Source organism: Lynx rufus, unplaced genomic scaffold (genome assembly GCF_022079265.1).
Source record: "Lynx rufus isolate CCGP_SWC_20201006 ecotype Redwood Valley unplaced genomic scaffold, mLynRuf1.p SCAF_28, whole genome shotgun sequence".
Lineage (NCBI taxonomy): Eukaryota > Metazoa > Chordata > Mammalia > Carnivora > Felidae > Lynx > Lynx rufus.
In genome coordinates this window covers 3,467,826-3,487,056 of record NW_025814843.1, presented here as the reverse complement: position 1 = coordinate 3,487,056, position 19,231 = coordinate 3,467,826, and the positions used below count along the sequence as shown (strand labels likewise).

The 19,231-nt window shown below is 48.4% G+C and overlaps 1 protein-coding gene and 1 pseudogene across 1 annotated transcript; both read left to right on the top strand.

Annotated features, from left to right (window-relative positions):
* Positions 1 to 665: 665 nt before the first annotated feature.
* On the top strand, positions 666 to 1,514 carry LOC124519522 (ubiquitin-conjugating enzyme E2 variant 1-like; annotated as a pseudogene).
* Positions 1,515 to 5,482: 3,968 nt separating this feature from the next.
* On the top strand, positions 5,483 to 18,552 carry CENPV (centromere protein V). Its single transcript, XM_047090058.1, is given in 6 exon segments — positions 5,483 to 5,757; positions 5,759 to 5,878; positions 8,772 to 8,870; positions 10,211 to 10,280; positions 16,610 to 16,724; positions 18,047 to 18,552. Coding segments are annotated over 6 exon segments (804 nt in total). The 3' UTR covers positions 18,172 to 18,552.
* Positions 18,553 to 19,231: the final 679 nt, after the last annotated feature.

Below are 19,231 nucleotides of genomic sequence, written 5' to 3'. Positions count from 1 at the left end.
TTTAAGTAATCTCTACAACCAATGGAGGTCTTGAATTCATGACCCTGACATCGAGGGTCACATGTCCTACCAACTGACCCAGCCAGGCGCAAACTTTTTTTTTTTTAATGTGTATTTATTTGATTTTTTTAAATGTTTATTTTTGTAAGAGAGAGAGAGAGAGACAGAGTACGAGCAGGGGAGGAGCAGAGGGAGAGGGAGACACAGAATCTGAAGCAGGCTCCAGGCTCTGTGTGGGACTCGAACTCAAGAGCTATGAGATCATGACCTGAGTTGAAGTTGGACACTTAACCGACTGAGCCACCCAGGCGCCCCTATTTATTTTTAGAGAGAGAGTGTGTGCACACGAGCTGCAGAGGAGTAGAGAGAATCTTAAGCAGGATCCACACTGACAGCGAAGAGGGTCATCTCGATCTCATGGGGCTCGATCTCATGAACAGTGAGATCATGACCTGAGCCCAAATCAAAAGTCGGGTGCTTAGCCAACTGAACCACCCAGGCAACCCGGCTCCTCTAAACCTTTGATCTGGGTTAAGAGGTGGGGGTATGAGTAGGTAAAATGTTTTGGATTCTGTGTCTCCCTCTCTCTCTCTGCCCCTCCCCCGCTTGCATTTTCTCTCTCACTCAAAAATAAACAAATCTTAAAAAAAAAAAGTAGGAGCGACAGCGACGCAAGATGGCAGCCACCACGGGCTCGGGAGTAAAAGTCCCTCGCAATTTTCGACTGTTGGAAGAACTGGAAGAAGGCCAGAAAGGAGTAGGAGATGGCACAGTTAGCTGGGGTCTAGAAGATGATGAAGACATGACACTTACAAGATGGACAGGGATGATAATTGGGCCTCCAAGAACAATTTATGAAAACCGAATATACAGCCTTAAAATAGAACGTGGACCTAAATACCCAGAAGCACCCCCTTTGTAAGATTTGTAACAAAAATTAATATGAATGGAGTTAATAGTTCTAATGGACTGGTGGACCCAAGAACCACATCAGTGCTAGCAAAATGGCAGAATTCATATAGCATCAAAGTCGTCCTGCAAGAGCCCCGGCGCCTAATGATGTCTAAAGAAAACATGAAACTCCCTCAGCCGCCTGAAGGACAGTGTTACAGCAATTAATCAAAAAGAAAAACCACAGGCCCTCCCCCTACTCCCTCCCATTCGATTTAAGCAGTCTTCATTTTCCACAGTAGTAAATTTTCTAGATACGTCTTGTAGACCTCAAAGTACTGGAAAGGAAGCTCCCATTCAAAGGCAATTTATCTTAAGATACTGTAAACGATACTAATTTTTTTTGTCCACTTAAAATATGTAAGTTGTGCTATAACAAATCATCCTGTCAAGTGTAACCACTGTCCACATAGTTGAACTTCTGGGATCAAGAAAGTATATTTAAATTGGTTCCCATCATAACTGGTGGGGCACATCTAACTCAACTGTGAAAAGACACATCACACAATCACCTTGCTGCTGATTACATGGCCTGGGGTCTCTGCCTTCTCCCCTTCTCCTCCCCCTGCCTCCCTGCCTGCCTCCCTCCCTCCCTCCCTCCCTCCCTCCCTGCAACAGCCCTCCAGCTTGGGGTGGCTTGCTGGAGTAGGTGTGAAGGTTTCAGGTCACAGCCTGTGAGACTACTGCTGGGTGTGTGGGGGTGCTCCAGCTGCACCCCTGCTTTTTTTAAGTCTTAAATGATGCCCCCCACCACACCCCCCCACCACACCCTCCCCCCCAAGCCATTGTCCCTTCTTCACTTTCCACCACCACCCTTGGCCGAAGCATAGATTGTAACCCCCTCTGCTCCCCTCTGAAATTGGCCTTTGGTGAGGAATTCAGGGCTCTCCCCATATCTTCTCCCCCACCTTAATCGAGGGGTGCTGCTTTTTCCTTCCTCCTCCTCAACTCCCTTTTTGTACCATCACCACCCAACACTTTCCACAGTACTTCCTTGCTTTGGCCAGAAGCCATCAGGTAAGGTTGGAAAGAGTCTCTGACTTCCCTCGTTTAGTTTTGGAACCCCATTTACTCACTCTCCACCAGCCTGGGAATGAATATTGGGTCCTCAGCCCTGCCACCCTCTGCTGTCATCGTCAGCTGATGCGTTTCTTTAGCTCAGGTTTTGATAAAGTGAAAAGAACAGTCACCAGGGGTACTCACACCTGCCAGGTCTCAAAGTTCTTGGTGGTTAAACTTGGAGAAAGGCCACAGAAGACACTTGTAAGCACCCACGATCCCTCTGAATGAATTTTCTTTTCCTGTAATTGCTTTTGCTTTTAAAAACTGAAGAAGTTTTACACAGGGTTCTCATGTGGTCATCCTGCAATCCGTTTGGGTCTAGTTTGGAATGTGGCAACTGGAACAAAAAGAACCTTGAATTCGGTGCATACTTTGGTTTTGGTGCTGCTGTTTCTCACGGTCCTCAGCAGGGATTAAAAAAGAAGTCGGTGTGCACAGCAGATCCCTGAAATTGGCGGGCTTGACTTCCTGGCAAATCGCTGCGTTTTTCCACTTTTCTGTTCAGGACCACTAAATGCTGAGATGTGGATGCATACCGAAATGAAAGCGATTCACTGTGTTCAAAAAAAAAAAAAAAAAAGTAAACACATCATACTGTTAAGGTAGCTTGAAATGGAGAAAACAATTCAGAGTTATTGCACATCCAGAACCCAAGAAGAAGGCAATTAAAGAGGTGTCTGACCCTGGGAATAACATTGGTTCAATCAAGAGTGACTAGCATAATAGGAAAAAATAGTCTACCTCTCAGATGAGTAGTAGTGAAACAATATAAATTAATGGAATGAAGTTAGGTATATTTGAGAAAATTAGTGATTTTCATAGGATAATGGTTGATGGCACAGAGTATCAAGCAGGCTTTTTGTTGTTGTTGTAGAAATAACAGCTGATTCTATACTTTATATGGAAACTCACAGGACTTAGAAAGGCTAACCCAATCTCAGAGAAGACCAAATCTGGAGGGCTTCCTCTGATTTCGAGACTAAGCCAAGTGAGACAGAGTGGCCTTGGTGTAAGGATAGCTAAGTAGATCAACAACTAGATATTCCCTGAGTTTGAGCCCTGCACTGGACTCTGTGCTGACAGAGCAGAGCCTGCCTGGGATTCTCTCCTCTCTCTCTGCCCCTCCCCTGCTGATGCTGTCTCTCTCTCAAAATAAACAAACATTAAAAAAGAAAAAAATTAACAAGACTGACAATACTGAATGTTGTGAGAGTGTAAAGCAACCGATGCTCTCCTACATTGCTGGTGGAGTATAAATAGAACAGCCGTTCTGCAAAACGGGCAGTTCTTACAAAAACATAATCTATGACCCAGCAAGTCCACTCCCATGTATATAGTGAAATGGGTTCACAGAAAGACTTGTACGCAAGAGTGAATGTAAATGGCAGCTTCCTTGCATAACTGTCTCCAAACTGGAAACAACCCAGATGTCCATCAACAGGAGAATAAACTGCGATGTACTTAGAAGTCAAATATTACCTAGTAATTAAAAAAACAATTGATACACAAAACAGCATGGATGGTTCTCAAGAACATTATGCTGAGTGAAAGACGTAAGAGGTAAAAGAGTACAAGATGTTTTTCAAAAAATTGTTGACGTTCATTTTTGAGAGAGAAACAGAATGTGAGCAGGGACAGAGAAAGAGGGAGACACAGAATCCAAAGAAGGGTCCAGGCTTTGAGCTGTCAGCACAGAGCCCGATGCGGGGCTCAGGGCTTGAACCCAGGGCTTGAACCCACGGGGCTTGGGGCTCGAACCTGTGAACGATGAGCCATGAGATCATGACCTGAGGCAAAGTCAGACACCGACTAAGCCACCCAGGCGCCCTCTAAAATGAATTTCAAGAATAGGTAAAACTAACCTATGTGATAGAAGTCAGGATAGGAATCCCCTGTTTTCTTTTACCTGAGAGAAGCTCTCTGGAGTGCTGGAAATGTTCTATCTTTGAACTGGTGGTGGTTACATAGGCTTTGCTTTTAAAATATCTGCATTTTGCTGTATATAAACTATACATACCTTCAATAAAGAAAATAGGAAAAACTGAAACTATAGATTATTTGGAAATTTTTAAGAAAAAAAAACCCACTTCATATGAAACTCTATTGGACACAGTTAAAGCCATACTCAGAGGAAAATGCATAGTCATTAATATTTTGATTACCGGGGCGCCTGGGTGGCTCAGTCAGTTGAGCGTCCAACTTCTCAGGTCATGATCTCTGGGTTCACAAGTTCGAGCCCCGCACCCGGCTCTGTGCCGACGGCTCAGAGCCTGGAGCTTGCTTCAGATTCTGCTTCAGATTCTGTGTTTCCCTCTCTCTCTTCCCCTCCCCCACTCCTGCTCTGTCTCTGTCTCTGAAAAATAAATAAACATTCATATTTTGGTTACCAAAAAATACTAAAAATAAACTATTTAATTCAATAAACTATTTAATAAGGTAAAAATAGTGTTAATAAAGAGGAAAGTCGAAATTAAGGAAGTAGAAAATAAAACAGTAGAAAAATGAGTAAAAGAAAATGATATTTCTTTGAAGATAGGAATAAAATAGAGCAAGGAATAGGTTTAGCAAATACCTGGGCGCCATCAGTGGTTCCTGTGATTTTTGTCTTGAAACTTCGGTGCTCTCCTAACCGTGGGATTTGGTGCCGTTCATTCATTTACTAAATTTAAAAAAACAATCTGTTGAGGGGCCTGGGTGGCTCAGTCAGTTGGATGTCTGACTCTTGGTTTCCGCTCCAGTCATGATCTCTTGGTTCGTGGGCCCCAGCCCCCGGGACGGGTCTGCGTTGGGAGTGCGGGGCCTGTTTGGGATAATCTCTCTCTCTTCCTCTGCCTCTAACCCCCCCCCCCAACTTGCGCTATCTCAAAATAAACAAATAAACATTAAAAAAAATCTGTTTCATAATCTGGCAAGAGAGACCAAGTTTAAGAGCCACGATTTCAGCTGCTATTTGTCTGGCAGACAGCAGGTGCCCGGCCATTTACACGCATGAGCTCATTTCAGGTGCACGATGGCTCCTGCAAGGTAGGTACTGCCCTCCTCTTGGAGACGGAATTACCCCAGGCTGGCCGCTCCGATGTGGCTGTGCATTCAGGGCTGACCCTGGACTCTCCAGGTCAAGAATGTAGGGAATCAGAGGGGACGGAGGCTCCTCCGCAGGTGCCAGTGGGCTGTGGGTGTCGCGAGCGGAGGCCCGAGGCGCCGTCCCGTTAGGCCTGCAGGGTGGAGCGGGCAGGTGCAGGCCCTGAGGCGGGCGGGAGAGCGGGGGCTGTAACTTGCAGCTCCGGGGGCGGGGGGAGGGGTAAGGGGGGCAGCCAGGGGCCACCGGCCGGGGCCCCGGCCGCGGGTGCAGCGCCCCCTGGGCGGGTCGGTTGGCTGGCGGACGGGGACGCGCGCGGGGCGGCACGGGGACGCGCGGGGCGGCGGGGACGCGCGGGCGGCGAGGCCTGCGCGCCTGGCTGCGGGAGCCATGCGGCGGGCGAGAAGCGGCGCGGCCGCCAAGCCACGCGTGCAGAAGCGGCCGGGAGCCTCCGGGGCCCCCGCGGCCGCCCCCTCGGCCCCCAGCGCCAGCCGCTCCCGGCGCTCCACGGGCCAGGCCGGGGGCGAGAGCAGGGCGGCGGCGAGGCAGCCGTCGGCGAAGCGGCGGCCGACGCAGTCGTCGCCGCGGGCCCAGGAGGCGGGCCCCGGGCAGCCGCCGCCGGAGCTGCCTCTGCTCCCGCCGCCGCCGCCGCCGCCGCCGCCCCCCCCCCGCCTCGCCCGCTGCCTCGCTGCCCGACCTGGGCGACCAGCGGGAGCGCTGGGAGACGTTCCAGAAGCGACAGAGGCTCACCTTCGAGGGCGCCGCCAAGCTGCTGCTGGACACCTTGTGAGTGCGGCCGGGGCCGGGCGCGGGACCCGGCGCCACGCGGACGCCCTCAGCACGAGAGCGGCTGCCGCGGGCCGGGGCAGGTTTTCGGCTCCGCGTCCTTTCCCGCACCGTGACCCACGCGTTCCCGGGTGCTAGCACCGGGCGCGTCTCTAAGTGGCGCGGCCGCGAGGCTTGGCTCGGGGCCGGCGTGCGGCCCTTGACGGGGCACTGCGTCCCGGAGCGTGAGAAGAGCCGCGCCGCGTCCTGGGACACAAAGGGTCTTTCCCGGGGACAGCCATCGTGCTCGGGACGTTGTCCCTCGTCTGGGCGCGCCGAGGGTGCGGGGGGGCCTTTCCCAGCGAGGAGACGATAAAGCCCACGACTTTGTGCTCCTACCCGGGTCGCTTTTTATATTTGCGCACGTGTTTTTGGAGAGAGGGGGGCAGGGAGAGGCCGGCGGGTGGGCAGAAAAGCTGGAATAGTTTGGAACCAACCCGGAGGCGAGATCCCGTTATTGTTCCCGGCGCTCCCTGGGAGGGAGCGGAGTGCGGGGGAGGGGGTATTGATCCCGAGAGAAGCGCGCGCGAAGAGATGCTCGGCATCCGGGACGGCTTCGCGGGTACCTAAGCGGAGGGAGGGGGCCTCGATGCCCCTGGGTGGCTCGCTCTCCTTCGCGCTCCCCCAGCGTTGCTCCAGCGGGAGAAGAACCCCCAGGACCTGAGACGGATGGGCCAGGGGAGGATTTTAGAGTGTCCGTGGTGTTAGAAACCAGCTATGAACTCCGGCAGCGGCTGCCGGAGCATCTGTATCCTGCCCCGTAGGACAGTTGTGCTGCAGAGAACTATTTTAGCTCCCTAATAATCTAGCTCCGTGTCCGTGATTTTATGAATTACGAAGAGCAGTCAAAACCACAGGAAAAACCAGGCCGACCTAACAATTGCATAACAACCCGAGGGTTACGCCTTTTTTTGATCAAAAAATGTTCTTTTGTCCTTAATCCAGAAGAAAGTGGTTAGGGTGCGTCTTGTCGGAGGTGAAATATTTGCTTACCTGTGTGCTTCACTTCCTGATTTATCATCTTGGACTGCAGGCTTAATATTTTTTTTTTTTTTACATTCGTCATTAAACATTTTTGAGCCCCTATGATGTGCTGCCCATCGCTAGGTGTAAGGGCTATAAAGACCCCATGAAATGTAAAACTCAAATTTGTAGTAAATTTTTACTTTAAAACAAACTTGATAAGTGGTCAAGAAAATGATTTTAAAATGTTGATAACAGACAAGGGAGCTCGTTTTGTTTTGTTTTTACCTATCAGATTGGTTTGAGTGCGTACACTTATTTTAAAAACCCAAAACTCACTAAATTAACTTACATGCAAAAAGAATGCCTAACTCCTCACTGTGTTGTGAAAATATTATTGTATGGAAAGAAGTCTGCAGGAATCTATTGCATATAGTTAACTGTGGATCGCTCCGGGTGTTAAGATTATAGGAGACTTTCTTTTTTTAACATTATCAAATGTTGTAACGTTTTAATTTTTTTTTTTTTTACAATGAGCGTTATTTGTATGTGCAGAAAAGATTTTAAATACAAGTTCACTGATTCAACCTGTAAAGAAACGTGGAATAACCAAAAAAATGCAAAATACTGCATGTTGTTTTTCCTGTAATTATTGCTGAAGCAGGGACAGTGAAAGGTTTTCTCATTGCTGAGAAGTGTTCAGCCCTTTTGGAGTGCAATTTGATGTTACTTATCAAGCTTAATAAAGTTCAGTTAAGGGCCTGGCTTATATATGTTTTAAAAAGATTAAAATAGCATGTCATATGGGGTGCCTGGGTAACTCAGTTGGTTAAGTGTCTGACTCTCGGTTTCAGCTCAGGTCATGATCTCATGGTTGGTGGGTTCAAGCCCCACATGGGGCTCTGCTCTCACAGTATGGAGCCTGCTCAGAATTCTCTCTCTCACTGTCTCTCTGCCCTTCCCTCGCTCGTGTGCTCTCTCTCTCTCAAAATAAATAAATAAACTTAAAAAGAATGTAATGTGTACGTAAAGCTCTGTCAAGAGTCCTGTATATGCAAGATACTGGTGGGGAATGTAGCAAACATTCCAGAATTCTTCTCAGAAGAAGCCTTTTCCCAACTACCAGATTCAGGTCCCCTCGTTTTACTTTTTCCTAGCGGCTTGTACTACCACAGTCCCTTAAATACTACTTGGGTCATTTCTTTGATGGCTGCCTAAGGTTGCCAGGGCCAGGAGCCTTGTCTGCTGTATCTCCCTGTTCTCTGCCGGGTGTCTAGCTCATTTAAAAAAAAAAATACAAATTAAAAAATCCAGGTAAGTCTTTGACATGTAAATACACATGTTTGAGTGGGTGGGATCAGGATCCCAAGTCCCATGGTGCATATTATTGGAATGTTTTATTTTTGCGACCTAATAGAATATAAGAAATTTTTTATTTTTTTACTTTTATTTATTTTTTTTTTAATTTTTTTTTCAACGTTTATTTATTTTTGGGACAGAGAGAGACAGAGCATGAACGGGGGAGGGGCAGAGAGAGAGGGAGACACAGAATCGGAAACAGGCTCCAGGCTCTGAGCCATCAGCCCAGAGCCTGACGCGGGGCTCGAACTCACAGACCGCGAGATCGTGACCTGGCTGAAGTCGGACGCTTAACCGACTGCGCCACCCAGGTGCCCCTTAAAAGGCCTTTCTTTTATAGCATTGCCAGTACCTCCTCAAGAGAAGACTTTTGTCCCATCCTGCTTCCTTGTTCCAACAAGGAGAGAGACAGAGAGAGAGAGAAAGAGAGAGAGAGAGAGAGAAAGAGAGAGAGAGAAAGCGTGAGCTGTGCAATAAGGTCCTGCCTGACTGTCCAGAACTCCTTATCTTTCTGATTTTTTGTTTCCCGTAGCGAATACCAGGGCCTGGTGAAACACACCGGAGGCTGCCACTGTGGGGCAGTTCGTTTTGAAGTTTGGGCCTCGGCGGACTTGCACATCTTTGACTGCAAGTGAGTTTTCTCTTCCCGAGTTGCTGGCGGGGACTTGAGAGTTAAAACATCATCTGGGGGGTCAGGGTACCGGGGAGACAGCGTTGGCCACCAGCTCATTGCTGTTGGCCTCAGGTGATGGGTACGTAAGGGTTCCTTCTATTTTTTTTTCCCTTTTGTATATACTAGACGTTTTCGGTAATATATTTTTTTTTTAAACATGGGGGGAAGCTAAAAATAACCGAGCCTGCTCTGTGAGAAAGAGAGGGAGAGAGAGAGCACACAAGCGAGCTCACTCCTACAGTACATTCCCCGGGTGACACAGAGCAGGGCCCTCCCGGCTTATGCCTCCCAGCGTCACCCCTCAGACTGTACTGGTGGAGGGTTGACACGGAGCAGTTAGCTGGAGGCAGGTCAGGCTGGGCACGGAATGACAAGCCTTGGTTGGGCACAGTCCTCACAGGAGTCTAGAGGTGGGGGTAAGCGGGGGGATACGAGTGGAGGCTGTGCACACCTGGAAGCTTCCATGGGCCAGGCCTTCGGGCTCTGTTCTGGATGAGGCAGATGGTCCCAGCAGGATTCACGGAGGGCCCGCTTTGAGCACCTTCCCAGGCCAGTTGTCATAAAACAAAGGCACGACAGGCTGTGACTTCTGAACCAATAGTTAGCAGGCAACTAGTTGTTCAACGGGATCCGGTCCTTTTTTGCCCCCTCGACGGTGCAGTCCCTGAATCCCATAGGGATGATACATAAACACCACGGAATTACTCACATGGAGAACCGACCAGGCTACTAGCAGTGGAGTCCAGATTGGAGAAGCAGCACCGTGGGGACAATTTGTTAGAGGATTCTATATGAAATTCGACCTTTTTCTCAAAGGCGGACGGAAAAGAGGGATTTAGATTTGATTCCGAAGATGGTCATTCCGAGGATTCAACCGACTCGGAGGCCAGGCTTTCTGTGATGTACAGATGAGGAAGCAGGAAACCCAAACCGCCTTGTCCGCTTTAGGTGTGGGGATCCCGGAGGCATAAGATGGTACCCATGCCTGACATTTGTTTTCTAAGTGTTTCTAGAATCGAGCAGTTCCCGTCACTGTAATAGGGTGTGTGGGGGGGTGGTGTGGGAGGGTAGGCAGCAGGAATGTGGTCGTGACGGTCCGGTTTTCCGAGGGGTATGCAGCTTTGACCGCTGAGCCGAGACCCCCGGTGGCCCGTCCATCTGTGTGAGCTCCCCTTTCCCTGAACGGTGCTGACAGGGGCTTCACCTCTGGGGACATACTGGTGGGGGGGGGTGCTTGGGCACTCGGAGGGCACAGGTGCTTGTTTCACAATCTGGGAACTGCTCTTTTTTTTTTGTAGCTGCAGCATTTGCAAGAAGAAACAGAATAGACACTTCATTGTCCCAGCTTCTCGCTTCAAGCTCCTGAAGGTTAGTGCTAAGAGCAGGTGGGAGGAGCCCCTGCCTTCCGGCGGGTCCCCTGTGGAGTGCGAGACTCGGGGAGCACAGCAGGACCTCTTCAGGGGGCCTTCATTTTCCTTGTCACCCCAGGTTTCACGTGTATTTCTACAAGGCTATATTATTTTCCCCCTTGAGATTTTGGATGAAGGTTTGATGTGACTGTAGAAGCATTAAAAATAGAATCAAAAAATAAATACGGTTATCCACATCCCATCAACCAAAGGTAACTACTGTTACATTTGGGTATATATCCTCATGCATTATTTTCTATGTGGGTAAATACAACTAAATAATAATAATATTGTATATGTTATCAGAGTAGGATTTTATCTTTTTTTTCTGTTGTATAACCAACTTTTATCATTTCCCCATGAAAAATATATGACTTAAAAACTTTGTTTAATGATGAATTAAAATTTCTATTGAGGTATAGTTGATATATAACATTAGTTTTAGGGGTACATCATAATGATTCAATATTTGTATATATTGCAAAATGGTCAGCACAGTTAGTCTAGTTAACATGTGTCACCGCCCATACAGAATATTTTTTTTCTTCTGGTGAGGACTTTTTTTTTTTTAATTTTTTTTAATGTTTTATTTATTTTTGAGAGAGAGAGACAGAGCGTGAGCAGGGGAGGGGCAGAGAGGGAGGGAGACACAGAATCCGAAGCAGGCTCCAGGCTCTGAGCCATCAGCACAGAGCCCGACGCGGGGCTCGAACTCACAAATGGTGAGATCATGACCTGAGCCGAAGTCAGATGCTTAACCGACTGAGCCACCCAGGTGCCCCATCTTGTGATGAGGACTTTTAAGATTTCTTCTCTGAGCAGCTTTCAAATACACAGCAGCAGCATTGTTAACTATAGTCACCATGCTGTGCGTTACATTTCCAGGCCTGTTTGTAACCAAAAGTTCGTAGCTTTTGATCTCCTTCTCCCATTTTGACCACCCACCCCCTTGCCTTTGCCAACCACCCGGCTGTTCTCTTAAGCTTAGTTTTTTGTTTTGTTTTTAAATTCTGCATGTAAATGGGATTATACAGTATTTGTCTTTCTCTGACTTATTTCAATTACCATAATTCCCTTAAGGTCCATCCATGTTGTCACAAATGGCAAGATTTCATTCTTTTTAATGGCTGAATAGTATTCCATCGTGTGTGTGTGTTTGTCTGTGTGTGTGTGTCTGTACATCGTACCTCTTTATCCATTCACTCATCAGCGGACGCTTAGGTTGTTTCCATATTTTGGCTATTGTAAATAATGCAGCAATAAACATGAAAATGGTGAATTTTATGGTGTGTGAATTATATCCCAGTTTTCAAAATCAAGTGCATTTCCAATACAAATAATGGACATTAAGAAACAAATTGAGACCATCATACCATTTGAAGTAATGCAAAGAAAGTTAAATACTTAGGTGTTCAGTTAACAAAATGCTTCCCTGATCTGTGTCCTGAATATCATAGAAGGTTGATGAAGTTATTGAGAAGAACTGGATAAGTGGACAGACACCATGTGTCTGTGGATGGCAACATAGTATTGATGTTCGTTCTCCCCAACCCGCCTGCCTGTAGGTTTAATGCAATTTCTGTCAAAACCCCAGGAGGGCTTTTGCAGACATACGCAAGATTAACTATAAAATTTATTGGGAAACACACAGGCCCTAAAATACCTAAAACAATCTCCACAGAGAACAGTGAAGTGGAACAAAGTAACTCCGCTTGCCACGAAGGCTTATTGTGTAGACGTAGTCATCAAGGTAGTGTTACATGGTCAGAGATGTGGATCAATAGAAAGGAATAGAGGCTCAGAAGTAGACTCAGTGCCATATGCTCGAATTATTTTTCAAAGGCACTGTTTCCTTGTTGATTTTCTGTCCAAGTGATCTATCCATTGACATAAGTGGGGGCGTGAAGGCCTTTCCTATGATTGTTATTACCGTCCATTTCTTTATGTCTGTGAATAGTTGCTTGATGAATTTAGGTGCTTTCATGTTGGGTCCATAGATATTTACAATTATTTACACTCCGTTGGATCTTTCCCTTTATCATTTTGTAGTGTCTTTGTCTCTTTGTTTTAAAATTTTTCTTTTCTTAAATGTTTGTTTATGAGAGAGAGAGCGAGCATGAGCGGGGGAGGGGCAGAGAGAGAGAGGGAGACACAGAATCTGAAGCAGGCTCCTGGCAGAGCCCCACGTGGGGCTCGAACTCACAAACCACGAGATCATGACCTGAGCTGAAGTCGGACACTTAACCGACTGAGCCACCCAGGCGCGTCCCATTTCTTTGTTTTAAAGTCTGTTTTTTCTGATGGAAGTCTTGCTACTCCAGCTTTCTTTTTGCTTCCATTTGCATGGTAAATGTTTTTTTGTCCCTTCACTTTCCTTCTACACGTGTCCTTAGGTCTGAAGTGAGTCTCTTGTAGGCAGCATGTTGATGGATCTTGCTGATTTAAACACTTTTTAACTTTACTATTTTGGGGAACTCTTTTGTGCTGGGTGGAGGTTTTGAAAGGTACACAAGTAGATCTTCCCTCCATTGTCCTTCAGCCCCTGAATCTCTCCCCCCACCCAATCATTTCCTAATGTATTTATACTGTCATTCCTGTATTTGCAGCATATTTTGTTATGTGAATGTACCATAAGCAGTTTCCTGTATTTGAACTTCTAGGTTGAGTGCAGTTTTCCCCCCAGTTACAAACAACACTGTGATGAACCTCCCCGTGTGTAAATCTTTGGTAATTTAGCGATTCCTTTAGGATCAATTCTCTTAGAAATAAAATCTCTGGTCAAAGAATATAACTTTTTTAAAAAAGGCTTTGGCACACCGGCGCTAATACGGGGTAGGATGGGGATTCAGTTGCACCCTCGGTTCCCGTTGCCCCTCCTGTGGTCTGACAGGCTTTTCTGTGCTTTGGTGTAATACTGTGTTTCCATGTCTGTCTCCTTTATTAGGGGCTCCCAAGTGCCACCTTTTGTCAGCTTCCGGTCTTGTGGGCGTGGCATCGAACAGGCCCTCAGGGTCTGAGAGGAAAACCTGAGTGAATGAATGAATGAGTGATGGTCTTTCCTGGTTAGTGAGATTTTTAATCCCAGATGCTTGGGGCTTATTTGTCTCCTTTTCTTTGTTTGCCCCTTGATCCTTTGTGGGGGCGCCCGGGGGAGGAGGGGCACGCCCGGGCAGCACACTTCTCTGTCTTTCCCGTAAACCCGGAGAATGCCACTGTGCTCTCCTGGGAAGCCTGCTGGAGGCTGTGGCCCCAGTTCAGCTTCGTCCCTGAGCACCTGTGACACATGGTTCCCAAAGGCATCAGCAGGTACAGCCATTGGCTCTTGGGTCTTGGAATTGATACTTTTTTCCTCTTTAGGCCTGCTGCTCGCTGCATTTTCCTGGTGCCCTAGAGCAACATACTCAGCCCCAGCCTGTGGAAGGAGTGATTTTCTGTTTGTTTGATTTTTAATTAAGTGCAAAACCTCTTCACTCAACAAGTATTTCTGGGACACCCTGCATGGCCCAGCACCGACCCACTGAAATCCAGCGGCCAACTCGACAGACAAGGCCCTTGTTCTCTTAGTTTATGTGTTTTAGGTGGGCAGACATATAAATAAGAAAAAGTCCAGTAAGGCCATGTGGAAAGTTAAAATAGAGCAATGTGATAGAAGGTTGCTGGGTGGCTAGTGTAGATCGGTTAGGGAAGGTCTGGCTGGGGTTTACGTGGCGAAGACGTGGGGGGGCCGGGGCTGGAAGAGTGTCCCAGGCAAAGGGAATGCTTGTCGCAGTGGGGCACGTGCTTGGCACGTCTAAGGAGCCGAACAGCGGCCAGACGGGTGCTCTGTGGGGTGCAGGTGAAGGAGCGGACCCAGATGGGATCAGGGACAGAAACGGGACCAGACAAGGAGACACTGTGAAGGCCGTGGAGGGTTTCGAGCAGGGTGGTGACAAGGCCCGCTTGGACGATTTCAAAGCTCGCTTTGGCTGCTGTGTGGGGAATGGATTGTGAGGGGGTAAGCACGGAGACAGGGAGGCAGCCAGGAGGTTGCTGGGGGGGCAAGGGAGAGGTGACGGGAGCTTGGGTTGGGGTGGTAGTCATGGCGACAGAAGGAAAACAGATATTTGGGGTTTATTTCCGAGCGGTGGCTCTCAAGCTTCAGTGCGTGCAGGGTCAGCCAGAGGGCGTGTTAAAGGAGATCGCCGTAGGGCTAGGAGGGGAGGCCCAAGAATTGACCTTTCTTGCGCCTGGGACCACACTCGGAGAGCCACCGCTTCAGGGGAAGGGTGAACGGGGTTAGACAAAGGGTGGACGTGGAGAAGGGGGAAAGAGGCATCCGAGTCACATCCACGCTGTGGGCCCCGAGCAGCAGCGCGGCGATGGCGAGGCCAGCTCCCGGGGGAGGAGCAGGCGTGCGGGAGCGCTGGCCGCGGGGGTTCTTTCTCGGAAAAGTCCCAACTGAGGACGGGGTGGACGTTCACCGAGACGGAGATGGAAGTGGGCAGCTGGGTGCGCGGGTCTGGAGTTGACAGCGAGCGGAGTTGCCACTGCTGAAGCATTGAACTGTGAGACTGAGTCGCCGACACTCAGAGGCTTGGGCGGAGGGGCCTGAGAAGGATGGCCACCGGGGACGGAGGAAAGTCGGTGGAGTGTGGTGTCCTCAGACAACCGGTTTCACAACGGAAGGACTGGTACCGAGAGGTCAGGTTAAGAGGAGCACATTGGGAGGGGGGGCGCCTGGGCGGCTCAGTGGGTTAAGCGGCCGACTGTTGGTTTCAGCTCGGGCCATGATCTCACGGTTCGTGGGTTCGAGCCCCGCGTCGGGCTCTGTGCTGATGGCTCGGAGCCCGGAGCCTGCTTCAGATTCTGTGTCTCCTCTCTCTCTGCTCCTCCTGTGCTCGTGCTCTGTCTGGCTCTGTCTCTCTATCAAAAATAAACATTAAGGGGCGCCTGGGTGGCACAGTCGGTTAAGCGTCCGACTTCAGCCAGGTCACGATCTCGCGGTCCGTGAGTTCGAGTCCCGCGTCAGGCTCTGGGCTGATGGCTCAGAGCCTGGAGCCTGTTTCCGATTCTGTGTCTCCCTCTCTCTCTGCCCCTCCCCCGTTCATGCTCTGTCTCTCTCTGTCCCAAAAATGAATAAACGTTGAAAAAATTAAAAAAAAAAATAAACATTAAAAGAAAAAAACAGAAATGGTCAAATAAATACATACATACACAAACAAATAGGGTAATAAAATGGAAACGATAAGCTACTACACAAGTTATTTCATACCTCGTTTCTCAATTAATGTTCAACCTTGGAGTTTGTTCCATGTTAGTATTTGGAAGTAGAACTGTCTCACTCTTTCTAAAAGTTGCAGTGTCCCCGTTTCATGGGTGTCCATCATTGCTGTGACCAGTGTTCTGTTGGCGGCCGTTTTCCGTTTTTCCAATTATCTGTAGCCTTGTTTTCAACAGTGCTGTAGTACCTGCGTACGTACCGTTGGATGGACGTGGAATTTTGATGGCAGGATAAAGTTCTAAAAGTGGAATTTCTGTGCTAAAGGATGTGTTTTTCAATTTTGGTAGATGTTGCCAAATTTTAGCAATTTACGTCCCCATGGCTGGTATGTGAGAGCGCGTGTACCAAGTTAACCAACTTTTATTTTGGCCCACCTGCCAGTGAAAAAAATAACCTTGCAGTTTATGAGCGCGAATATCATTTCATAGGTGGCAGAGTGATTTGCTTTCCCTTTTCTCTGTTTGCCCGGTTTCGTGTCCTTCTGCCCAGTTTCCCGTTTGTATTATCCCTTAAGGAAATTAGCCCTTTGACCGTGATGTCTGGCAAATATTCTTTTCCTAGTTTGTCCTTAGTAGATGAACTCCAGTAAAATCAACACTTGTCTTAAGATCTCGAGCAGTGCTGTTTGGGGACAGGGAGAGCCAGTCTCTGGGGTGAGCCTTTTAGGCCTGGAAGGCAGGCGTTTTCTCTTCCTGACATTGACGGGACGTGCTGTCTTGCCGTGGATCCGGGACCGCTTGAGGCTGAGTTGTTCGGCAACGCACTTGACAAAGAGAAGCCGTGAGCTGCCACGCTCAGGGCCGACGTGTCTCTGGGCGGCGTAGGTGGGCCCTTGTCCCGGAGCCGCCTCCAGTCTCTGCGGGACATTGGACATGTCCTCATAATCCTGAAAGCCCTACAAAAGGGCTCCCCCCCCCATTGAGCCTTTTAAAAGATTTAATTTTTTTTGATGACCAAAAAAACCAAAAAAAAAAAAAAAAACACCTCTTTGTAAAAGGAGAACATCTATTTTGCCTGTTCTTGCTTAGGGAGCAGAGAGTATAACCACATACACGTTCAACACGCACAAGGCGCAGCACACGTTCTGTAAGAGATGCGGCGTTCAGAGCTTTTACACTCCCCGCTCGAACCCTGGAGGCTTCGGTAAGTGAAGGGAATGGGCCGCCAGCGCAGGGCGGGGGTGGGGGGGGGTGGGAGGACACGGAGACGCGCCGTGTGGCTGCCCCAGGTCAACGCTGGCCTATTTGGCTTGCCTCTTGCTTGGCTGGGCCCTTCCACACGCGTCTTATGGAAGAACAGGGCTCTTTCAGCCAAGGTTCTTTTTTTTTTTTTTTTTTCTTTTCTCAAATGATGGCATAGAAGGTTGGCTCTGGTCATTGGCTCAGAAACCTTCCTGGGCCGGCTCTGCCAGACCTGCCTGTCGCTGGGGCTGACATTAAAGGGTGGACAGAGAAGAGGAGCCGGGCCGGGGTTGGGGCCAGGGGGGTGGGGAGGGGAGGGAATTTTAACACCCGTGATGGTTAAGGGAGTGAAGGAGGCAAGAATGTGGAGGATTGATAATGCCATTTAAAAAATTACTCCGTTTGGGGCGCCTGGGTGGCTCAGTTGGTTAAGTGTCTGACTCCAGCTCTGTCTGTGAGTTCAAGCCCCACGTCGGGCTCTGTGCTGACAGCTCGGAGCCTGGACCCTGCTTCGGATTCTGTGTCTCCCTCCCTGCCCCTCCCCCACTCAACGTTTTGTCTTCTATCTCTCAAAAATAAATAAAAATGTTAAAAAATTAAAATACTCTGTTTGTTTCAAACACACACAACAGAATCCCCAAGCCCCTCTTCAGGTGCAGTTAGGGTCTGAGGAGAGGAAGCAAGCTTTGGACACTTGTTCAGGATGACCGCAAATGCAGTGTGAGTTGAGTGGGAAGCAGCAGGTGTTCCTTGGGATCTGGTGCCCTCCAGAGCTGTGGTGGGGCCGCTGTGACCGTGGCGGTTTTGTGCCTTATGGTTGGGGGCGGGGCGTGACAGCACCCTTGTCCTCCCCGCCCCATTTGTTCAGCACCTCCCGTTTGTTCCTCATCTGTCCCGCGGGGAGGCCTTCCTGCCTGCCTTAATCAAGAAAGGCTTTCGGAAGGTACAAGATCCTATAACGGTGGGCAGGTGTTTAATGCTTAGGAAGTTCTATCTAAACCCTGGAAGAGGCCTGTGGATTCTTCAGGCTGCCAGTCAGATCGTTCTAGGCTTGAATCTTTGTACTCTCGGCATGGCACTGAATGGTATCCAACCTTGGCATCCCTGGTTTAGGAAGTCTGGTCCCCATCTGAGAGGTGAGGAAAGCAAAGCTTTACCAGCGTGTCGCTGTTGATACACGGATCGGCGGTACGGCGACGCTTGTGGGTGTGGGTCTGTCCAAGAGCTAGCACAGTACCTGCTGTCATTCACACCTGGGACCTTTTTCTGTGTCACCTCCCCTAGGAATCGCCCCCCATTGCCTAGATGAGGGCACCGTGCGGAGTGTGGTCATTGAGGAATTCAATGGCACCGATTGGGAAAAGGCCATGAAGGAGCACAAGACCATCAAGAACATGTCTAAAGAGTGAGCTCCTGCTTCACCCTTCCTGAAAAGGAGGAACGATGGGGGCCAGCAGCTTTGCTGTCCCCGCTGCACCTCGGTGGTGCTCGTGAATGTGGCTGACTGGGGCCACCGGCTCCGTTGGCCAGCGGCCATCTGGATGTTCGAAGTTCGCTCCAGCTACCAGTGTCTGTAGGCAGCTCTTTGTCCTTCCTCAGCCCAGATTTTGATGTAGGCTAGTTGGTATCCTTTCTCTTCTCAACTTTTGTGTGATCTTTTAGAAAAATAAAATATTTTTAACATGAAAGCAGTTGCCGCGGTTTATCATTGTCTTTGCACTTTGATTTTGCTTCTGAGGCCAGTCATTTAAAAGCTGATTGATTGATTGATTATTTTAGAAGGGGGGAGGGGCAGAAGGAGAGAGAGAATCTTTTTTTTTTTTCCTTAACTTTATTTATTTATTTGAGAGAGAGACAGCACAAATGGGGAAGGGGGAGAGAGAGAGAATCCCAAGCAGGCTCCACCCTGCCAGTGCAGAGTGTGATGGGCTCAAACTCATGAAACCACAAGATCATGACCTGAGCTGAAACCAAGAGTTGAATGCTCAACCAACTGAGCCACTGAGGCACCCTGATTTCTTTTTTTTTTTTAATTGGGGTAAAACACCCATAACATGAAATTGACCATCTTAATCATTTTCAAGTGTCCAGTTTAGCAGTGTTAAGTCCATTCACGTTGTTGTGCAACCAATTTCCAGAACTTTCCATCTGGCAAAACTGAATCTCTCTACACATTAAAGAACAGCTTTGAATCTCTCTCTATATATGTATATATGTGTGTGTGTGTGTTTATATATATATGTGTGTGTATACACACATATATACATATGTGTGTATACATATATGTGTGTATACACATATATATACATATGTGTGTATACACATATATATACACACACACACACACATATATACACACAAACACATGTATGTATTACTGTTTATTTACAACTTTTTAAAATATTTATTTCTGAGAGAGAGACCATGCGAGCGGGGTAGGGGCAGAGAGAGAGGGAGACACAGAATCCA